General features: G+C 45.3%; 3 protein-coding genes across 3 annotated transcripts; all 3 read right to left on the reverse strand.

The window, feature by feature from the left end:
- Positions 1-222: 222 nt before the first annotated feature.
- LOC132649983 (mortality factor 4-like protein 2) lies at positions 223-963 on the reverse strand. Its single transcript, XM_060374751.1, has one exon. The coding sequence runs from the start codon at positions 961-963 to the stop codon at positions 223-225; it is 741 nt and encodes a 246-aa protein (XP_060230734.1).
- A 6,839-nt stretch (positions 964-7,802) lies between these two features.
- LOC132649984 (mortality factor 4-like protein 2) lies at positions 7,803-14,312 on the reverse strand. Its single transcript, XM_060374752.1, is given in 6 exon segments — positions 7,803-8,200; positions 8,203-8,550; positions 8,625-8,705; positions 11,728-11,947; positions 12,221-12,372; positions 14,240-14,312. Coding segments are annotated over 6 exon segments (1,272 nt in total).
- Positions 14,313-15,364: 1,052 nt separating this feature from the next.
- On the reverse strand, positions 15,365-16,273 carry LOC132650109 (mortality factor 4-like protein 2). Its single transcript, XM_060375374.1, has one exon. It carries the CDS (start codon positions 16,271-16,273, stop codon positions 15,365-15,367), a length of 909 nt encoding a protein of 302 aa, XP_060231357.1.
- Between the last annotated feature and the right edge of the window lie 5,662 nt (positions 16,274-21,935).

The following is a 21,935-nucleotide window of genomic DNA, read 5'->3' on the forward strand; positions in this document are numbered from 1 at the left end:
AATGTTCTTCTAAATTTCTTCTTTCTCTTATTACCATATACACTGGTAGCAAGTTTAAAATGAGGAAAGGAGTCAGGTGGTAGCCTTTTTATTTTTTCTTACAAGAGAACAGGAAACAAAATTGACATTGACCCTGTTTTCCACTGACAGTTTTAAAGAACATCAATTCTACACTGAAAGGACTAAAAAAGCATCAGACACTAACAATTGGTCAGTAGACCTTCACAGGGCTTTGAGGTGATACTCAGCAGAAGCCACTTTGTAATCACTAGCAGTAAACAGCGAAGCAGAATTCTTTGCCAGATACTTAAGGAAATCATGCAAATAGCCCAGCAGTAATGGAAGGCTATGCTCATCGAAGGGTGTATTGGCCAACACTGCCCTCTTCTCACCAAGGGGCTTATAGGCCAACATTGCGCCGATTCTCACAAATAATCTCAGTAGGTGTGGTGCCCCATAGATGTGTGACACTGGCACATCAGGGTGAGCCAGCAGGATCTCAGCATACTGGGGCCTTTCAAACTCGTAGAGCAGCTGAGTGCCCAGCATCACATTGAAATACTTTTTTATCCCCCCCACAACTTCATCAACTGCGTACTCCTTATTATCAGCCCTTCCGTGTGACTTCGTACAATTGGCATACTCCTCAAGAATGGCATCTACATTCTCTTTAGCAGGGAGTTGGAACAACTGCTTCTGCCTAGTGACCAAGTCCCAGTCCTCCACCAGCCATGGTTTTAATTCTTCAGGAATCTTCACTTCCACTTCCACATCCACTCTCTTCTTCAACGCCTCCTCACTCTCCACAGTGGCAACAGCTCGTGCCATTTTCTTCCGTTGGGGCTGGGGCATTTTGCTGCTGCTGCCACCATCTCCATTGCCAGGAGTCTTCTGCTTGCTCTTGCTTGTCTTCCGCACAGAACCAGAAGGGGCCTTCTCAGCAGAGCGACCCCCCCCCCCCATCTTACTGGAAGGGCTGGTTCAAGATTCTTTGGCAGGGAAAGAGCAGACTCCTTTCCTGAGGCAGCTCTTCTCATCTGACTTCTCTGCATGTTGCTTCGAATTGCTTTCTTAGAGTTGTCTTCTTCAGCAGATTGTTGTCCACAAGTGTGAGAAGCCTACTTTCTGGAACTCATTCAACCCTGTTTTTAGTGCAAACTACACTCTTCTTTCTTTCCCTTCCAAGGATTCCTAGCAATTTCCAAGGCAGAGTCTTACAGTTCTCCGAGGATGGTCTGGAAAGACGAAGTGGGAATACAACCCCCTATTCTGCAGGCAGGAATGCTAACAGGTTCTGCAACCGGGTTCAGATCTCCAGATCCTTTACTGTACAGCAAAGTTAGCTTTTCTGATGATGACCTGAAAGGAGAATGCAGTTCTTTGCCGCACGGGACGTGTGATCACTGCTGCTCCTCCAACCTTAAACAAGGGAAATGTCATGTGATTCAGCTAGTGAGAAAAACCAGGGAGCAAAATGCATACGGAATGCTGAGCAAGCTATTCTGTTGCTGAGTTTGAAGGATAAAACCTGAAGAGTTGGGCTGAGGCTAGCAACAACCTTTTGGATGCCACGTTAGGACATCAGATCTAATTCTACAATCCCGTGGGCTGTTTTCTTTTACCTTGAGGCATGCTTTCTCTTTGAATGTACTGGAGACCTGGCTGTCCTGGACTTTGCTTTGTACACCAGGGTGGCCTCAAACTCACAGAGATCTGCCTGCCTCTGTCTGTGTAAATTTTTGACCAGTGTCAATTCATTACCATTTATGATCCCAACTTTTTATTAAGAGTTGAAAGGTTCAAAGGCAGACCATGACTTGAATCCCAGCACTTGAGAGGCAAAGACAGGTAGATCTCTGATTTTGAAGCCAGCATTGTCTACAGAGGGATTTCAAGGACAGCCAGATAACTCTGGGAGAGTCAGAGAGAGAGAGAGAGAGAGAGAGAGAGAGAGAGAGAGAGAGAGAGAGAGAAACAGAGACAGAGACAGAGTCAGAGGCAGAGACAGAGACAGAGCGAAAGAGACTTCGAAAGAAATGGCATGGTGAGCCATTTGAACACATAAATCCAAGCAGTCTGAGGAGACAAAAACTCTTGAGCCTGGGATGCAGAAGGAATGCCATCTCAATAATACCTAGAGTGCTGAATAGGTGCTGAAGCTTAAAAATGAATTATGCAAAGACAAAGACAAAAGACCTACTACTATAGTAATGATCTTTATATGGTACCAGTTAAAATGCCCAGCACAATAATGATATTCTGGTATTCGGGAAAGTATTGAATCAAGCATCATACTCTAATCATAAATATTCATGAGTTAGCAAAAGCATGAAACATGGATAATGAAATTCTCTAGCTTTGAGATTTTCCTGGCACACCTGTCCTAACACAGGTTAGATCAAGGAGAGACAACCTAAGATTGTGTGCATTAGTCAATGCTGACAATTTGAGTCATCTACAGCACTAAGAGATTCAATACACCAAAGAGGGTAAGAGTCTAACTTCCTTTAGCAGTTACAGCAAATATTTAAGCCAGTAGATGACTAAATTTCCAAACAAGAAAAAGAAAATAAAGAAATGAAAAGAAAAGAAGAGAAGAGAAAAGAAAAGAAAAGAAAACCAAAGAAAAGAAAAGAAAACAAAATTAAAGAAAAGCAATGGTTCCTTTGATCTGGAACAATTTGGGACACTGATATTTTTTTACCTACTCCTTGAATAAGGACCCCTACAATGATTTCATCAAGGCTAAAACTGTATTCGTCATTTTAAAAAATGGCCCAGTGGAAGGGCAATGAAAAAAGGAACACTACTACTCAGTTTCCCTCTCCTCACCAGTGTAGCACTGGCAAAGAGCAACAACCTGCTGCCCCATCGGACTGCATTCAGCCCCAGCTTCTAAAAGGTATCTATCTCCAGAGCAGGGTGCGGGTTTCCCTCAAAATTAAACATTCACAGGCAACATGATTCTAACGGAAATGAAGAGTGCTGCCTTGCTCGACCTCCTTAATCTCTCTTGTAGGTTTCAGATGGCAACAGAAAACGAGACACCTGTGGGGAGAAGCTAAGGGCCCGTGGGAAAAACTATGGTTTAGAGCAACCAGGACCCTTTCTGGAGCAGCATCCTGTCTGGGGGATTGCCAGCCCCATCTGCAACATGAGAAACAGTGCTGACAGACTGTTTCCTCCAAGCATCAATGGCTTTTAGCATTGCTTGCTTTCAAGACACAGTCTAGCTATGTAGCTCTGGCTGGACTGGCAACCCATGGCAGTCCTCCTGCCTCGGTAGAGTGCATGAGATCCCATACCCAGGTGCAGTTCTATTAAAAGTTAAAGGATAGGTCAAGACTATTCACAATAAAAAACCTTTTTTAATAGTCCTAACATACTCCTACATCAATCTCTTAACAGACTGTCGCCATAGGGGATGAAAGAAATCGTCACCACCCTTATCCTCCAAAAGCAAACGCTCCAGAAATGGTGGTCGAACATGGCAGAACTCACACCTCAAAATAAATAAATAAATAAATAGATAGATAAATAGATAGAAAAATAAATAAATACATACATACATATTAAAGAGACAAAAAAGCAATAACGATATAGATAAACAGTAGCCATGGTGGACATTTGGCTAGGTTTTTCGAGAAGCAGTAAACAGTGAGTCCAGAAGAGCACAAGAAGGCTCAGAGAGGGGTCTCGATGGAAAGAGACAGGAGGAGGATTATCGCCCTACCAATAACACAGGGCCCTGAATACCACCTTGCTTGGCTCAGAAAGCTTTGTAGGTCTGTTTCCTCAAACCTTAGTCTCAGGCTTCCAGCAAAAATGACTCACAACGCTGTGGTGTGTGAGAACGACTTAGGCCTATGACTGATTTGGAGGAAGGTTTAGGCTGGGAGAACAAGCAGGTGGTGAGCACATCTCAGCACTCCGCGTCTGAGGCACCCAGGGCTCCGGACTGAAAGGCAGGTTCACTGCTACCCCACTGGCCAGTCCTAAGGAACAGAGCTCTCCAACCACCACCCGGGCTGCCCTCCCAGCCTCCCTGCCAGCATCAAAAGACTCTGCTCACGGCCAACCAGGCAGCTGGCATGTTCTTCCAGGGATGCTCCGCCAGAGTCCTGACCCTGCCCTATGCAGCCCCGCCCCTCCTCCACCAACACATGACTCCTGTCATTCACTGGCCCGCCCGGGGCAGCGGGTGACCAAGGCACCCAACGGGAACTTTGGCCCCCGGCACCTCCAGATTTTGGCCCGCCGCCCTGTCGGGCTGCCCAGGTGGCTGAGCCCCACAGCAGAAGCAGCCCTACACTGATCAGTTGGTGCAGCTCCTTGCGCTGCCAACTGGGTACGGATCAGCACCGAGAGGGCAGCCAGCCGAAGGGGCAGGGGTCGGGCATCCTAGTAACCAAGGACAGCAAAGAGCCCGCCCCTGACTGAGGTCTTGTCCAATCAGCAGCCTCTCCTCCAGAAGAACAAAAGAATTGTTCCCGCCGATTCGTCAGCTTTCCAGTCAGGCAGCGAGTGCTCTTCCAGCACCTGTCCAGAATGCTTGGGGCAGGTGACTGTGATGAAACACTTGGCACATGCGCACCATTCCCAGCTTTGCCCCATGCTGGAGCTTTTGCTCCTAGCATCATGGCAAACTTGAGCATCCCACCTTGGGATTCTCACCCAAGCAACCCTTTCTGTTTTGAGCTGGCAGCACTTGTCCTCTCGCTCAAACTTTGGAAATGTCAACGGTATGGTATTTGATTTCTTGCCACCCTCTCTGCTTGGGGTCGACACAAGTTCTCTGGTGAGGACACTGAGCCGCAGAAGTGTGGCTGAACCAAGGTCACACAGACTTATGACTTGGTGCTGATAAGGTCCTCACCTCTTCTTGCTCCAGGATTAAGGAGGGTTTTCTAAGCACCGCCCAACAGTGCCTCTCCCCAGTCCAGAGGCACAGCCTTCTGGCCTATGTCTTAACTTTTTCCTTCCTATTCCCCACGTTGATTTTGCATAGATTTAAATCTGCCTGCGGCCCAAATCTCAGCACATAGTGGCCCCGTTTTGCACCAGAGCCCCAGAGCATCCCTTAAATTCCGAAGATACTTATCTTTTGCCCTAGGATATCAGGACTTGACTCCAAGGCAAACTAGAGTTCCCTGAATATGGCTATCCCTTCTTCTCCCTAGTAGGCCCCTAACCCTGGGCTTAACCTCACGATTAGGATACCAAGGGCATCACAGCACCTGGCCCAACACCAAAATATCCCGACAAACGCTGAGAACATTGAGCTTAAGCTTCTCGGAGGCTTGCTTGCTCTCTCTATCTCTATAAGATGAGGATGAACAAGAGGCAGATTTAAGAAGCTCGTGGAGTAAGCCAAGCTACTCAAGAGAAATCATCCATAAGCTACTCTCAGGCCGCTGAGCCTGAAGCTTCTAACACTCTTGTCTTGAATGGAAATCCCATCAGGAGGTGATTCAGTGGAAATGAGCACTTGTTGTCCTTGCAGACAACTTGAGGCCGGTTCTCAACACCCACAGCTGAGCAGCTCTCAGCAACCTGAAATTCCAGTTTCATGGGATTCAACACCCTTTTCTGGCCATCATATACACCAACACACACGAGGCATATATGAACACAGGCACACACGTACATATAAACATATTTTTATTTATTTACTTATTTTTACCATGTTCTTCCTGGGCAGAGCTTAGTAGAACACACCTCCAATCTCTTGAGGGGAAGAGGAAAGCCAATCTCTAAGTCTGAGGTCTAAACAGTGAATTACATGCCAACAAGGACTGCATAATCAGACCTCATCTCTAAAATAATAAAGACCAGAGGGGTGTTTGTTGTTGTTGTTGTTGTTGATATTGGTTTTGGTTTGTTTGTTTGTTTGTTTCCATAGAGGATATTTATAATTCTTCCTAGTGCCGGGTCTTGTTACTAACTCCACAATGGAGATTGTCCAATTCTCTGATTGGGTTCCTGCTCACCAATTTGACAAAAGGGGGATGATTAAATTAACTTGGAGATCCCAAGCATGTTGGTGCATGCCTCTAATCCCAGCACTCTGGCAGGCAGTGACAGTTGGATCTCTGTGCGTTCAAGTCCAGCCTGGTCTACAAACCGAGCACAGCAGGTCAGTGCTACATGGAGAAAAGCAAACAAACAAAGAAACAAAGAAGCCAATATTGGTCTAGAGAGTGCTCTGTGCTTAATACCCTTCCAGAGGCCCAAAGAGGAATTCCCAGCATTCACTGGCTTGCAACTGTATCTAAAGTTCCATTGAAGTTAACACCCTCTTCCTACCTCTGTGGTTGCCAGACTTGCATGTGGTGGACAGACATACATTCAGGAAAACATCCATATATATTACAGTGAATAAATAAACATACAAATAAGGCAAATACCAAACTGATTGTGGTTGTCAACATTTAAAATCCTAACACGTAAGTGAATGAAGAAAACAAGATCAAGAGTTTGATGTCTACCTGGATTACAAAACAAGTTGGTGACTTTCCTAGGCTACCCAGTAACAGTGTCAAAAACAAAACAGGGCAGGGAAAATGGCTCAGGGGATAAGAGTGCTTGCCACACTAACATAACTACAAAGGTGGATCCCTATAACCGATGCAGAAAGGACTCAGAGGTTAAGTTCCTTAGTTCAAACCCCAGCAAACACATGGGGGCTCATGACCATCGAGAATGAGATCTTCTGGTGTGCAGCTGCCCTCTACGGGTGTACAGGTGTACATGTATTCAGAATATTGAATACATAATACAGAAATAAATCTTTCAAAAATAAAAAAAAAATACAAGGAGGAGGGAGGAAGTTGTTCCCTGACTCCAGCACACTCTGTGACATGGGTTTATATGTGCATGTACACAATGCACACACACACACACACACAAACACAACCGGAAAAAAACAAAACAAACCAAAACAAAAACACAGAAAAAAAAATCTGTTCGGTTGCTTAAGGGCTATAATACTTTTGCGGTGCAAAGAGACTGGAGTATTCTCCAGAAACCTAAATGTTTGCAAGATGTTTTGAAAAGCTGGGGAAAATATGGACTGGACTGTGGAGATAAGTAATGGAGGTAGAGGGAATGATTCTTCATTCATGTTTATTAATTTATTCATTTATTGCCTTGAAACTTAGAAACAATTTCATTTAAGGCCTAAAGTACATTTCTAATATATCAACTTTTGAGAAAACTGTGTCTACAGAATAACGCACTGCTTCTGTCAAGTTAGAAAATACATTAGATTCAAATACAGAAACCTGATAAAAAATCTCCATCTTTCAAAACTTTGAGCAATGATAGAATTAATGCCGAAGGATCAATAAATGTGGATTTGAAGTGGATGGTCGGTTTCAGTCTAAAACTATAAAAAAAAAAGAGGAGCACAAATTCATGGGTTTTGACATATATACATGTAAGTTGAACCTTTGGCACTAGGAACCAGGGCATCTCACCATGTAGCATTAACACATGTTCGAAAATGGTGTAGTGTGAAATGGGATAGAACCGCCAGTATTAAAGCAATATTGTCAACTAGGCAATAAAATGTTCTTCTAAATTTCTTCTTTCTCTTATTACTGCATACACTGGTAGCAAGTTTAAAATGAGGAAAGCACTCAGGAGGTAGTCTTTTTATTTCTTCTTACAAGAGAACAGGAAACAAACTTAACATTGGCCCTGTTTTCCACTGACAGTTTTAAAGAACGTCAATTCTACACTGAAAGGACTAAACAAAAGAGTTTACAGGCATCAGACACTAACGATTGGTCAGTAGACCTTCACAGGGCTTTGAGGTGATACTCAGCAGAAGCCACTTTGTAATCACTGGCAGTAAACAGCGAAGCAGAATTCTTTGCCAGATACTGAAGGAAATCATGCAAATAGCCCAGCAGTAATGGAAGGCTATGCTCATCGAAGGGTGTATTGGCCAACACTGCCCTCTTCTCACCAAGGGGCTTATAGGCCAACATGGCGCCGATTCTCACAAATAATCTCAGTAGGTGTGGTGCCCCATAGATGTGTGACACTGGCACATCAGGGTGAGCCAGCAGGATCTCAGCATACTGGGGCCTTTCAAACTCGTAGAGCAGCTGAGTGCCCAGCATCACATTGAAATACTTTTTTATCCCCCCCACAACTTCATCAACTGCATACTCCTTATTATCAGCCCTTCCGGTGACTTCGTACAATTGGCATACTCCTCAAGAATGGCATCTACATTCTCTTTAGCAGGGAGTTGGAACAACTGCTTCTGCCTAGTGACCAAGTCCCAGTCCTCCACCAGCCATGGTTTTAATTCTTCAGGAATCTTCACTTCCACTTCCACATCCACTCTCTTCTTCAACGCCTCCTCACTCTCCACAGTGGCAACAGCTCGTGCCCTTTTCTTCCGTGGGGGCTGGGGCATTTTGCTGCTGCTGCCACCATCTCCATTGCCAGGAGTCTTCTGCTTGCTCTTGCTTGTCTTCCGCACAGAACCAGAAGGGGCCTTCTCAGCAGAGCGACCCCCCCATCTTCCTGGAAGGGCTGGTTCAAGACTCTTTGGCAGGGAAACAGCGGACTCCTTTCCTGAGGCAGCTCTTCTCATCTGACTTCTCTGCATGTTGCTTCGAATTGCTTTCTTAGAGTTGTCTTCTTCAGCAGATTGTTGTCCACAAGTGTGAGAAGCCTGCTTTCCGGAACTCATTCAACCCTGTTTTTAGTGCAAACTACACTCTTCTTTCTTTCCCTTCCAAGGATTCCTAGCAATTTCCAAGGCAGAGTCTTACAGTTCTCCGAGGATGGTCTGGAAAGACGAAGTGGGAATACAACCCCCTATTCTGCAGGCAGGAATGCTAACAGGTTCTGCAACCGGGTTCAGATCTCCAGATCCTTTACTGTACAGCAAAGTTAGCTTTTCTGATGATGACCTGAAAGGAGAATGCAGTTCTTTGCCGCACTGGACGTGTGATCACTGCTGCTCCTCCAACCTTAAACAAGGGAAACGTCATGTGATTCAGCTAGTGAGAAAAACCAGGGAGCAAAATGCATACGGAATGCTGAGCAAGCTATTCTGTTGCTGAGTTTGAAGGATAAAACCTGAAGAGTTGGGCTGAGGCTAGCAACAACCTTTTGGATGCCACGTTAGGACATCAGATCTAATTCTACAATCCCGTGGGCTGTTTTCTTTTACCTTGAGGCATGCTTTCTCTTTGAATGTACTGGAGACCTGGCTGTCCTGGACTTTGCTTTGTACACCAGGGTGGCCTCAAACTCACAGAGATCTGCCTGCCTCTGTCTGTGTAAATTTTTGACCAGTGTCAATTCCTTACCATTTATGATCCCAACTTTTTATTAAGAGTTGAAAGGTTCAAAGGCAGACCATGACTTGAATCCCAGCACTTGAGAGGCAAAGACAGGTAGATCTCTGATTTTGAAGCCAGCATTGTCTACAGAGGGATTTCAAGGACAGCCAGATAACTCTGGGAGAGTCAGAGAGAGAGAGAGAGAGAGAGAGAGAGAGAGAGAGAGAGAGAAGCAGAGACAGAGTCAGAGACAGAGAGACAGCGAAAGAGACTTCGAAAGAAATGGCATGGTGAGCCATTTGAACACATAAATCCAAGCAGTCTGAGGAGACAAAAACTCTTGAGCCTGGGATGCAGAAGGAATGCCATCTCAATAATACCTAGAGTGCTGAATAGGTGCTGAGGCTTACAAATGAATTATGCAAAGACAAAGACAAAAGACCTACTACTATAGTAATGATCTTTATGTGGTAGCAGTTAAAATGCCCAGCACAATAATGATATTCTGGTATTTGGGAAAGTATTGAATCAAGCATCATACTCTATTCATAATTATTCATGAGTTAGCAAAAGCATGAAACATGGATAATGAAATTCTCTTGCTTTGAGATTTTCCTGGCACACCTGTCCTAACACAGGTTAGATCAAGGAGAGACTCCCTAAGATTGTGTGCATTAGTCAATGCTGACAATTTGAGTCATCTACAGCACTAAGAGATTCAAATATACTCCAAAGAGGGTAAGAGTCTAACTTACTTTAGCAGTTACAGCAAATATTTAAGCCAGTAGATGACTAAATTTCCAAACAAGAAAAAGAAAATAAAGAAATGACAAGAAAAGAAGAGAAGAGAAAAGAAAAGAAAAGAAAAGAAAAGAAAAGAAAAGAAAATTAAAGAAAAGCAATGATTCCTTTGACCTGGAACAATTTGGGACACTGATATTTTATTACCTACTCCTTGAATAAGGACACCTACAATGATTTCATCAAGGCTAAAACTGTATTCGTCATTTTAAAAAATGGCCCAGTGGAAGGGCAATGAAAAAAGGAACACTACTACTCAGTTTCCCTCTCCTCACCAGTGTAGCACTGGCAAAGAGCAACAACCTGCTGCCCCATCGGACTGCATTCAGCCCCAGCCTCTAAAAGGTATCTATCTCCAGAGCAGGGTGCGGGTTTCCCTCAAAATTAAACATTCACAGGCAACATGATTCTAACGGAAATGAAGAGTGCTGCCTTGCTCGACCTCCTTAATCTCTCTTGTAGGTTTCAGATGGCAACAGAAAACGAGACACCTGTGGGGAGAAGCTAAGGGCCCGTGGGAAAAACTATGGTTTAGAGCAACCAGGACCCTTTCTGGAGCAGCATCCTGTCTGGGGGATTGCCAGCCCCATCTGCAACATGAGAAACAGTGCTGACAGACTGTTTCCTCCAAGCATCAATGGCTTTTAGCATTGCTTGCTTTCAAGACACAGTCTAGCTATGTAGCTCTGGCTGGACTGGCAACCCATGGCAGTCCTCCTGCCTCGGTAGAGTGCATGAGATCCCATACCCAGGTGCAGTACTATTAAAAGTTAAAGGATAGGTCAAGACTATTCACAATAAAAACCTTTTTTAATAGTCCTAACACACTCCAAATCAATCTCTTAACAGACTGTCGCCATAGGGGATGAAAGAAATCATCACCACCCTTATCCTCCAAAAGCAAACGCTCCAGAAATGGTGGTCGAACATGGCAGAACTCACACCTCAAAATTAATAAATAAATAGATAGATAGATAGATAGATAGATAGATAAATATATACATACATAATAAAGAGACAAATAAAGCAATAACGATATACATAAACAGTAGCCATGGTGGATATTTGGCTAGGTTTTTCGAGAAGCAGTAAACAGTGAGTCCAGAAGAGCACAGAAGGCTCAGAGAGGGGTCTCGATGGAAAGAGACAGGAGGAGGATTATCGCCCTACCAATAACACAGGGCCCTGAATACCACCTTGCTTGGCTCAGAAAGCTTTGTAGGCCTGTTTCCTCACACCTTAGTCTCAGCCTTCCAGCAAAAATGACTCACAACGCTGTGGTGTGTGAGAACGACTTAGGCCTATGACTGATTTGGAGGAAGGTTTAGGCTGGGAGAACAAGCAGGTGGTGAGCACATCTCAGCACTCCGCGTCTGAGGCACCCAGGGCTCCGGACTGAAAGGCAGGTTCACTGCTACCCCACTGGCCAGGCCTAGGGCACAGGGCTCTCCAACCACCACCCGGGCTGCCCTCCCAGCCTCCCTGCCAGCATCAAAAGACTCTGCTCACGGCCAACCAGGCAGCTGGCATGTTCTTCCAGGGATGCTCCGCCAGAGTCCTGACCCTGCCCTATGCAGCCCCGCCCCTCCTCCACCAACACATGACTCCTGTCATTCACTGGCCCGCCCGGGGCAGCGGGTGACCAAGGCACCCAACGGGAACTTTGGCCCCCGGCACCTCCAGATTTTGGCCCGCCGCCCTGGCGGGCTGCCCAGGTGGCTGAGCCCCACAGCAGAAGCAGCCCTACACTGACCAGTTGGTGCAGCTCCTTGCGCTGCCCACTGGGTACGGATCAGCACCGAGAGGGCTGCCAGCCGAAGGGGCAGGGGCCGGGCATCCTAGTAACCAAGGACAGCAAAGAGCCCGTCCCTGACTGAGGTCTTGTCCAATCAGCAGCCTCTCCTCCAGAAGAACAAAAGAATTCTTCCTGCCGATTCGTCAGCTTTCCAGTCAGGCAGCGAGTGCTCTTCCAGCACCTGTCCAGAATGCTTGGGGCAGGTGACTGTGACGAAACACTTGGCACATGCGCACCATTCTCAGCTTTGCCCCATGCTGGAACTTTTGCTCCTAGCATCATGGCAAACTGGAGCATCCCACCTTGGGATTCTCACCCGAGCAACCCTTTCTGTTTTGAGCTGGCAGCACTTGTCCTCTCGCTCACACTTTGGAAATGTCAACGGTATGGTATTTGATTTCTTGCCACCCTCTGTGCTTGGGGTCGACACAAGTTCTCTGGTGAGGACACTGAGCCGCAGAAGTGTGACTGAACCAAGGTCACACAGACTTATGACTTGGTGCTGATAAGGTCCTCACCTCTTCTCGCTCCAGGATTAAGGAGGGTTTTCTAAGCACCGCCCAACAGTGCCTCTCCCCAGTCCAGAGGCACAGCCTTCTGGCCTATGTCTTAACTTTTTCCTTCCTATTCCCCACGTTGATTTTGCATAGATTTAAATCTGCCTGCGGCCCAAATCTCAGCACATAGTGGCCCCGTTTTGCACCAGAGCCCCAGAGCATCCCTTAAATTCCGAAGATACTTATCTTTTGCCCTAGGATATCAGGATTTGACTCCAAGGCAAACTAGAGTTCCCTGAATATGGCTATCCCTTCTTCTCCCTAGTAGGCCCCTAACCCTGGGCTTGGCCTCACGATTAGGATACCAAGGGCATCACAGCACCTGGCCCAACACCAAAATATCCCGACAAACGCTGAGAACATTGAGCTTAAGCTTCTCGGAGGCTTGCTTGCTCTCTCTATCTCTATAAGATGAGGATGAACAAGAGGCAGATTTAAGAAGCTCGTGGAGTAAGCCAAGCTACTCAAGAGAAATCATCCATAAGCTACTCTCAGGCCGCTGAGCCTGAAGCTTCTAACACTCTTGTCTTGAATGGAAATCCCATCAGGAGGTGATTCAGTGGAAATGAGCACTTGTTGTCCTTGCAGACAACTTGAGGCCGGTTCTCAACACCCACAGCTGAGCAGCTCTCAGCAACCTGAAATTCCAGTTTCATGGGATTCAACACCCTTTTCTGGCCATCATATACACCAACACACACGAGGCATATATGAACACAGGCACACACGTACATATAAACATATTTTTATTTATTTACTTATTTTTACCATGTTCTTCCTGGGCAGAGCTTAGTAGAACACACCTCCAATCTCTTGAGGGGAAGAGGAAAGCCAATCTCTAAGTCTGAGGTCTAAACAGTGAATTACATGCCAACAAGGACTGCATAATCAGACCTCATCTCTAAAATAATAAAGACCAGAGGGGTGTTTGTTGTTGTTGTTGTTGTTGTTGATGATGTTGGTTTTTTGTTTGTTTGTTTGTTTGTTTGTTTGTTTCCATAGAGGATATTTATAATTCTTCCTAGTCCCGGGTCTTGTTACTAACTCCACAATGGAGATTGTCCAATTCTCTGATTGGGTTCCTGCTCACCAATTTGACAAAAGGGGGATGATTAAATTAACTTGGAGATCCCAAGCATGGTGGTGCATGCCTCTAATCCCAGCACTCTGGCAGGCAGTGACAGTTGGATCTCTGTGCGTTCAAGTCCAGCCTGGTCTACAAACCTAGCACAGCAGGTCTGTGCTACATGGAGAAAAGCAAACAAACAAAGAAACAAAGAAGCCAATATTGGTCTAGAGAGTGCTCTGTGCTTAATACTCTTCCAGAGGCCCAAGAGTAATTACCAGCATTCATTGGCTTGCAACTGTATCTAAAGTTCCATTGAAGTTAACACCCTCTTCCTACCTCTGTGGTTGCCAGACTTGCATGTGGTGGACAGACATACATTCAGGAAAACATCCATATATATTACAGTGAATGAATAAACATACAAATGAGGCAAATACCAAACTGATTGTGGGTGTCAACATTTAAAATCCTAACACGTAAGTGAATGAAGAAAACAAGATCAAGAGTTTGATGTCTACCTGGATTACAAAACAAGTTGGTGACTTTCCTAGGCTACCCAGTAACAGTGCCAAAAACAAAACAGGGCAGGGAAAATGGCTCAGGGGATAAGAGTGCTTGCCACACTAACATAACTACGAAGGTGGATCCCTATAACCGATGCAGACAGGACTCAGAGGTTAAGTTCCTTAGTTCAAACCCCAGCACCCACATGGAGGCTCATGACCATCGAGAATGAGATCTTCTGGTGTGCAGCTGCCCTCTACGGGTGTACAGGTGTACATGTATTCAGAATATTGAATACATAATAGAGAAATAAATCTTTCAAAAATAAAAAAAAAATACAAGGAGGAGGGAGGAAGTTGTTCCCTGACTCCAGCACACTCAGTGACATGGGTTTATATGTGCATGTACACAATGCACACACACACACACACACACACACAACCGGAAAAAAACAAAACAAACCAAAACAAAAACGCAGAAAAAAAAATCTGTTCGGTTGCTTAAGGGCTATAATACTTTTGCGGTGCAAAGAGACTGGAGTATTCTCCAGAAACCTAAATGTTTGCAAGATGTTTTGAAAAGCTGGGGAAAATTTGGACTGGACTGTGGAGATAAGTAATGGATGTAGAGGGAATGATTCTTCATTCATGTTTATTAATTTATTCATTTATTGCCTTGAAACTTAGAAACAATTTCATTTAAGGCCTAAAGTACATTTCTAATATATCAACTTTTGAGAAAACTGTGTCGACAGAATAACGCACTGCTTCTGTCAACTTAGAAAATACATTAGATTCAAATACAGAAACCTGATAAAAAATCTCCATCTTTCAAAACTTTGAGCAATGATAGAATTAATGCCGAAGGATCAATAAATGTGGATTTGAAGTGGATGGTCGGTTTCAGTCTAAAACTATAAAAAAAAAAAAGAGGAGCACAAATTCATGGGTTTTGACATATATACATGTAAGTTGAACCTTTGGCACTAGGAACCAGGGCATCTCACCATGTAGCATTAACACATGTTCGAAAATGGTGTAGTGTGAAATGGGATAGAACCGCCAGTATTAAAGCAATATTGTCAACTAGGCAATAAAATGTTCTTCTAAATTTCTTCTTTCTCTTATTACTGCATACACTGGTAGCAAGTTTAAAATGAGGAAAGCAGTCAGGAGGTAGTCTTTTTATTTCTTCTTACAAGAGAACAGGAAACAAACTTAACATTGGCCCTGTTTTCCACTGACAGTTTTAAAGAACGTCAATTCTACACTGAAAGGACTAAACAAAAGAGTTTACAGGCATCAGACACTAACGATTGGTCAGTAGACCTTCACAGGGCTTTGAGGTGATACTCAGCAGAAGCCACTTTGTAATCACTGGCAGTAAACAGCGAAGCAGAATTCTTTGCCAGATACTTAAGGAAATCATGCAAATAGCCCAGCAGTAATGGAAGGCTATGCTCATCGAAGGGTGTATTGGCCAACACTGCCCTCTTCTCACCAAGGGGCTTATAGGCCAACATGGCGCCGATTCTCACAAATAATCTCAGTAGGTGTGGTGCCCCATAGATGTGTGACACTGGCACATCAGGGTGAGCCAGCAGGATCTCAGCATACTGGGGCCTTTCAAACTCGTAGAGCAGCTGAGTGCCCAGCATCACATTGAAATACTTTTTTATCCCCCCCACAACTTCAGCAACTGCATACTCCTTATTATCAGCCCTTCCGTGTGACTTCGTACAATTGGCATACTCCTCAAGAATGGCATCTACATTCTCTTTAGCAGGGAGTTGGAACAACTGCTTCTGCCTAGTGACCAAGTCCCAGTCCTCCACCAGCCATGGTTTTAATTCTTCAGGAATCTTCACTTCCACTTCCACATCCACTCTCTTCTTCAACGCCTCCTCACTCTCCACAGTGGCAACAGCTCGTGCCCTTTTCTTCCGTGGGGGCTGGGGCATTTTGCTGCTGCTGCCACCATCTCCATTGCCAGGAGTCTTCTGCTTGCTCTTGCTTGTCTTCCGCACAGAACCAGAAGGGGCCTTCTCAGCAGAGCGACCCCCCCATCTTCCTGGAAGGGCTGGTTCAAGACTCTTTGGCAGGGAAACAGCGGACTCCTTTCCTGAGGCAGCTCTTCTCATCTGACTTCTCTGCATGTTGCTTCGAATTGCTTTCTTAGAGTTGTCTTCTTCAGCAGATTGTTGTCCACAAGTGTGAGAAGCCTGCTTTCCGGAACTCATTCAACCCTGTTTTTAGTGCAAACTACACTCTTCTTTCTTTCCCTTCCAAGGATTCCTAGCAATTTCCAAGGCAGAGTCTTACAGTTCTCCGAGGATGGTCTGGAAAGACGAAGTGGGAATACAACCCCCTATTCTGCAGGCAGGAATGCTAACAGGTTCTGCAACCGGGTTCAGATCTCCAGATCCTTTACTGTACAGCAAAGTTAGCTTTTCTGATGATGACCTGAAAGGAGAATGCAGTTCTTTGCCGCACTGGACGTGTGATCACTGCTGCTCCTCCAACCTTAAACAAGGGAAACGTCATGTGATTCAGCTAGTGAGAAAAACCAGGGAGCAAAATGCATACGGAATGCTGAGCAAGCTATTCTGTTGCTGAGTTTGAAGGATAAAACCTGAAGAGTTGGGCTGAGGCTAGCAACAACCTTTTGGATGCCACGTTAGGACATCAGATCTAATTCTACAATCCCGTGGGCTGTTTTCATTTACCTTGAGGCATGCTTTCTCTTTGAATGTACTGGAGACCTGGCTGTCCTGGACTTTGCTTTGTACACCAGGGTGGCCTCAAACTCACAGAGATCTGCCTGCCTCTGTCTGTGTAAATTTTTGACCAGTGTCAATTCCTTACCATTTATGATCCCAACTTTTTATTAAGAGTTGAAAGGTTCAAAGGCAGACCATGACTTGAATCCCAGCACTTGAGAGGCAAAGACAGGTAGATCTCTGATTTTGAAGCCAGCATTGTCTACAGAGGGATTTCAAGGACAGCCAGATAACTCTGGGAGAGTCAGAGAGAGAGAGAGAGAGAGAGAGAGAGAAGCAGAGACAGAGTCAGAGACAGAGAGACAGCGAAAGAGACTTCGAAAGAAATGGCATGGTGAGCCATTTGAACACATAAATCCAAGCAGTCTGAGGAGACAAAAACTCTTGAGCCTGGGATGCAGAAGGAATGCCATCTCAATAATACCTAGAGTGCTGAATAGGTGCTGAGGCTTACAAATGAATTATGCAAAGACAAAGACAAAAGACCTACTACTATAGTAATGATCTTTATGTGGTAGCAGTTAAAATGCCCAGCACAATAATGATATTCTGGTATTCGGGAAAGTATTGAATCAAGCATCATACTCTATTCATAATTATTCATGAGTTAGCAAAAGCATGAAACATGGATAATGAAATTCTCTTGCTTTGAGATTTTCCTGGCACACCTGTCCTAACACAGGTTAGATCAAGGAGAGACTCCCTAAGATTGTGTGCATTAGTCAATGCTGACAATTTGAGTCATCTACAGCACTAAGAGATTCAAATATACTCCAAAGAGGGTAAGAGTCTAACTTACTTTAGCAGTTACAGCAAATATTTAAGCCAGTAGATGACTAAATTTCCAAACAAGAAAAAGAAAATAAAGAAATGACAAGAAAAGAAGAGAAGAGAAAAGAAAAGAAAAGAAAAGAAAAGAAAAGAAAAGAAAAGAAAAGAAAATTAAAGAAAAGCAATGATTCCTTTGACCTGGAACAATTTGGGACACTGATATTTTATTACCTACTCCTTGAATAAGGACACCTACAATGATTTCATCAAGGCTAAAACTGTATTCGTCATTTTAAAAAATGGCCCAGTGGAAGGGCAATGAAAAAAGGAACACTACTACTCAGTTTCCCTCTCCTCACCAGTGTAGCACTGGCAAAGAGCAACAACCTGCTGCCCCATCGGACTGCATTCAGCCCCAGCCTCTAAAAGGTATCTATCTCCAGAGCAGGGTGCGGGTTTCCCTCAAAATTAAACATTCACAGGCAACATGATTCTAACGGAAATGAAGAGTGCTGCCTTGCTCGACCTCCTTAATCTCCCTTGTAGGTTTCAGATGGCAACAGAAAACGAGACACCTGTGGGGAGAAGCTAAGGGCCCGTGGGAAAAACTATGGTTTAGAGCAACCAGGACCCTTTCTGGAGCAGCATCCTGTCTGGGGGATTGCCAGCCCCATCTGCAACATGAGAAACAGTGCTGACAGACTGTTTCCTCCAAGCATCAATGGCTTTTAGCATTGCTTGCTTTCAAGACACAGTCTAGCTATGTAGCTCTGGCTGGACTGGCAACCCATGGCAGTCCTCCTGCCTCGGTAGAGTGCATGAGATCCCATACCCAGGTGCAGTACTATTAAAAGTTAAAGGATAGGTCAAGACTATTCACAATAAAAACCTTTTTTAATAGTCCTAACACACTCCAAATCAATCTCTTAACAGACTGTCGCCATAGGGGATGAAAGAAATCGTCACCACCCTTATCCTCCAAAAGCAAACGCTCCAGAAATGGTGGTCGAACATGGCAGAACTCACACCTCAAAATTAATAAATAGATAGATAGATAGATAGATAGATAGATAGATAGATAGATATATACATACATAATAAAGAGACAAATAAAGCAATAACGATATACATAAACAGTAGCCATGGTGGACATTTGGCTAGGTTTTTCGAGAAGCAGTAAACAGTGAGTCCAGAAGAGCACAGAAGGCTCAGAGAGGGGTCTCGATGGAAAGAGACAGGAGGAGGATTATCGCCCTACCAATAACACAGGGCCCTGAATACCACCTTGCTTGGCTCAGAAAGCTTTGTAGGCCTGTTTCCTCAAACCTTAGTCTCAGGCTTCCAGCAAAAATGACTCACAACGCTGTGGTGTGTGAGAACGACTTAGGCCTATGACTGATTTGGAGGAAGGTTTAGGCTGGGAGAACAAGCAGGTGGTGAGCACATCTCAGCACTCCGCGTCTGAGGCACCCAGGGCTCCGGACTGAAAGGCAGGTTCACTGCTACCCCACTGGCCAGGCCTAGGGCACAGGGCTCTCCAACCACCACCCGGGCTGCCCTCCCAGCCTCCCTGCCAGCATCAAAAGACTCTGCTCACGGCCAACCAGGCAGCTGGCATGTTCTTCCAGGGATGCTCCGCCAGAGTCCTGACCCTGCCCTATGCAGCCCCGCCCCTCCTCCACCAACACATGACTCCTGTCATTCACTGGCCCGCCCGGGGCAGCGGGTGACCAAGGCACCCAACGGGAACTTTGGCCCCCGGCACCTCCAGATTTTGGCCCGCCGCCTGGCGGGCTGCCCAGGTGGCTGAGCCCCACAGCAGAAGCAGCCCTACACTGACCAGTTGGTGCAGCTCCTTGCGCTGCCCACTGGGTACGGATCAGCACCGAGAGGGCTGCCAGCCGAAGGGGCAGGGGCCGGGCATCCTAGTAACCAAGGACAGCAAAGAGCCCGCCCCTGACTGAGGTCTTGTCCAATCAGCAGCCTCTCCTCCAGAAGAACAAAAGAATTCTTCCTGCCGATTCGTCAGCTTTCCAGTCAGGCAGCGAGTGCTCTTCCAGCACCTGTCCAGAATGCTTGGGGCAGGTGACTGTGACGAAACACTTGGCACATGCGCACCATTCTCAGCTTTGCCCCATGCTGGAGCTTTTGCTCCTAGCATCATGGCAAACTGGAGCATCCCACCTTGGGATTCTCACCCGAGCAACCCTTTCTGTTTTGAGCTGGCAGCACTTGTCCTCTCGCTCACACTTTGGAAATGTCAACGGTATGGTATTTGATTTCTTGCCACCCTCTGTGCTTGGGGTCGACACAAGTTCTCTGGTGAGGACACTGAGCCGCAGAAGTGTGGCTGAACCAAGGTCACACAGACTTATGACTTGGTGCTGATAAGGTCCTCACCTCTTCTCGCTCCAGGATTAAGGAGGGTTTTCTAAGCACCGCCCAACAGTGCCTCTCCCCAGTCCAGAGGCACAGCCTTCTGGCCTATGTCTTAACTTTTTCCTTCCTATTCCCCACGTTGATTTTGCATAGATTTAAATCTGCCTGCGGCCCAAATCTCAGCACATAGTGGCCCCGTTTTGCACCAGAGCCCCAGAGCATCCCTTAAATTCCGAAGATACTTATCTTTTGCCCTAGGATATCAGGATTTGACTCCAAGGCAAACTAGAGTTCCCTGAATATGGCTATCCCTTCTTCTCCCTAGTAGGCCCCTAACCCTGGGCTTGGCCTCACGATTAGGATACCAAGGGCATCACAGCACCTGGCCCAACACCAAAATATCCCGACAAACGCTGAGAACATTGAGCTTAAGCTTCTCGGAGGCTTGCTTGCTCTCTCTATCTCTATAAGATGAGGATGAACAAGAGGCAGATTTAAGAAGCTCGTGGAGTAAGCCAAGCTACTCAAGAGAAATCATCCATGAGCTACTCTCAGGCCGCTGAGCCTGAAGCTTCTAACACTCTTGTCTTGAATGGAAATCCCATCAGGAGGTGATTCAGTGGAAATGAGCACTTGTTGTCCTTGCAGACAACTTGAGGCCGGTTCTCAACACCCACAGCTGAGCAGCTCTCAGCAACCTGAAATTCCAGTTTCATGGGATTTAACACCCTTTTCTGGCCATCATATACACCAACACACACGAGGCATATATGAACACAGGCAAACACGTACATATAAACATATTTTTATTTATTTACTTATTTTTACCATGTTCTTCCTGGGCAGAGCTTAGTAGAACACACCTCCAATCTCTTGAGGGGAAGAGGAAAGCCAATCTCTAAGTCTGAGGTCTAAACAGTGAATTACATGCCAACAATGACTGCATAATCAGACCTCATCTCTAAAATAATAAAGACCAGAGGGGTGTTTGTTGTTGTTGTTGTTGTTGTTGATGATGTTGGTTTTTTGTTTGTTTGTTTGTTTGTTTGTTTCCATAGAGGATATTTATAATTCTTCCTAGTCCCGGGTCTTGTTACTAACTCCACAATGGAGATTGTCCAATTCTCTGATTGGGTTCCTGCTCACCAATTTGACAAAAGGGGGATGATTAAATTAACTTGGAGATCCCAAGCATGGTGGTGCATGCCTCTAATCCCAGCACTCTGGCAGGCAGTGACAGTTGGATCTCTGTGCGTTCAAGTCCAGCCTGGTCTACAAACCTAGCACAGCAGGTCTGTGCTACATGGAGAAAAGCAAACAAACAAAGAAACAAAGAAGCCAATATTGGTCTAGAGAGTGCTCTGTGCTTAATACTCTTCCAGAGGCCCAAGAGTAATTACCAGCATTCATTGGCTTGCAACTGTATCTAAAGTTCCATTGAAGTTAACACCCTCTTCCTACCTCTGTGGTTGCCAGACTTGCATGTGGTGGACAGACATACATTCAGGAAAACATCCATATATATTACAGTGAATGAATAAACATACAAATGAGGCAAATACCAAACTGATTGTGGGTGTCAACATTTAAAATCCTAACACGTAAGTGAATGAAGAAAACAAGATCAAGAGTTTGATGTCTACCTGGATTACAAAACAAGTTGGTGACTTTCCTAGGCTACCCAGTAACAGTGCCAAAAACAAAACAGGGCAGGGAAAATGGCTCAGGGGATAAGAGTGCTTGCCACACTAACATAACTACGAAGGTGGATCCCTATAACCGATGCAGACAGGACTCAGAGGTTAAGTTCCTTAGTTCAAACCCCAGCACCCACATGGAGGCTCATGACCATCGAGAATGAGATCTTCTGGTGTGCAGCTGCCCTCTACGGGTGTACAGGTGTACATGTATTCAGAATATTGAATACATAATAGAGAAATAAATCTTTCAAAAATAAAAAAAAAATACAAGG

The sequence above is a fragment of the Meriones unguiculatus genome, chromosome X (genome assembly GCF_030254825.1).
Source record: "Meriones unguiculatus strain TT.TT164.6M chromosome X, Bangor_MerUng_6.1, whole genome shotgun sequence".
Lineage (NCBI taxonomy): Eukaryota > Metazoa > Chordata > Mammalia > Rodentia > Muridae > Meriones > Meriones unguiculatus.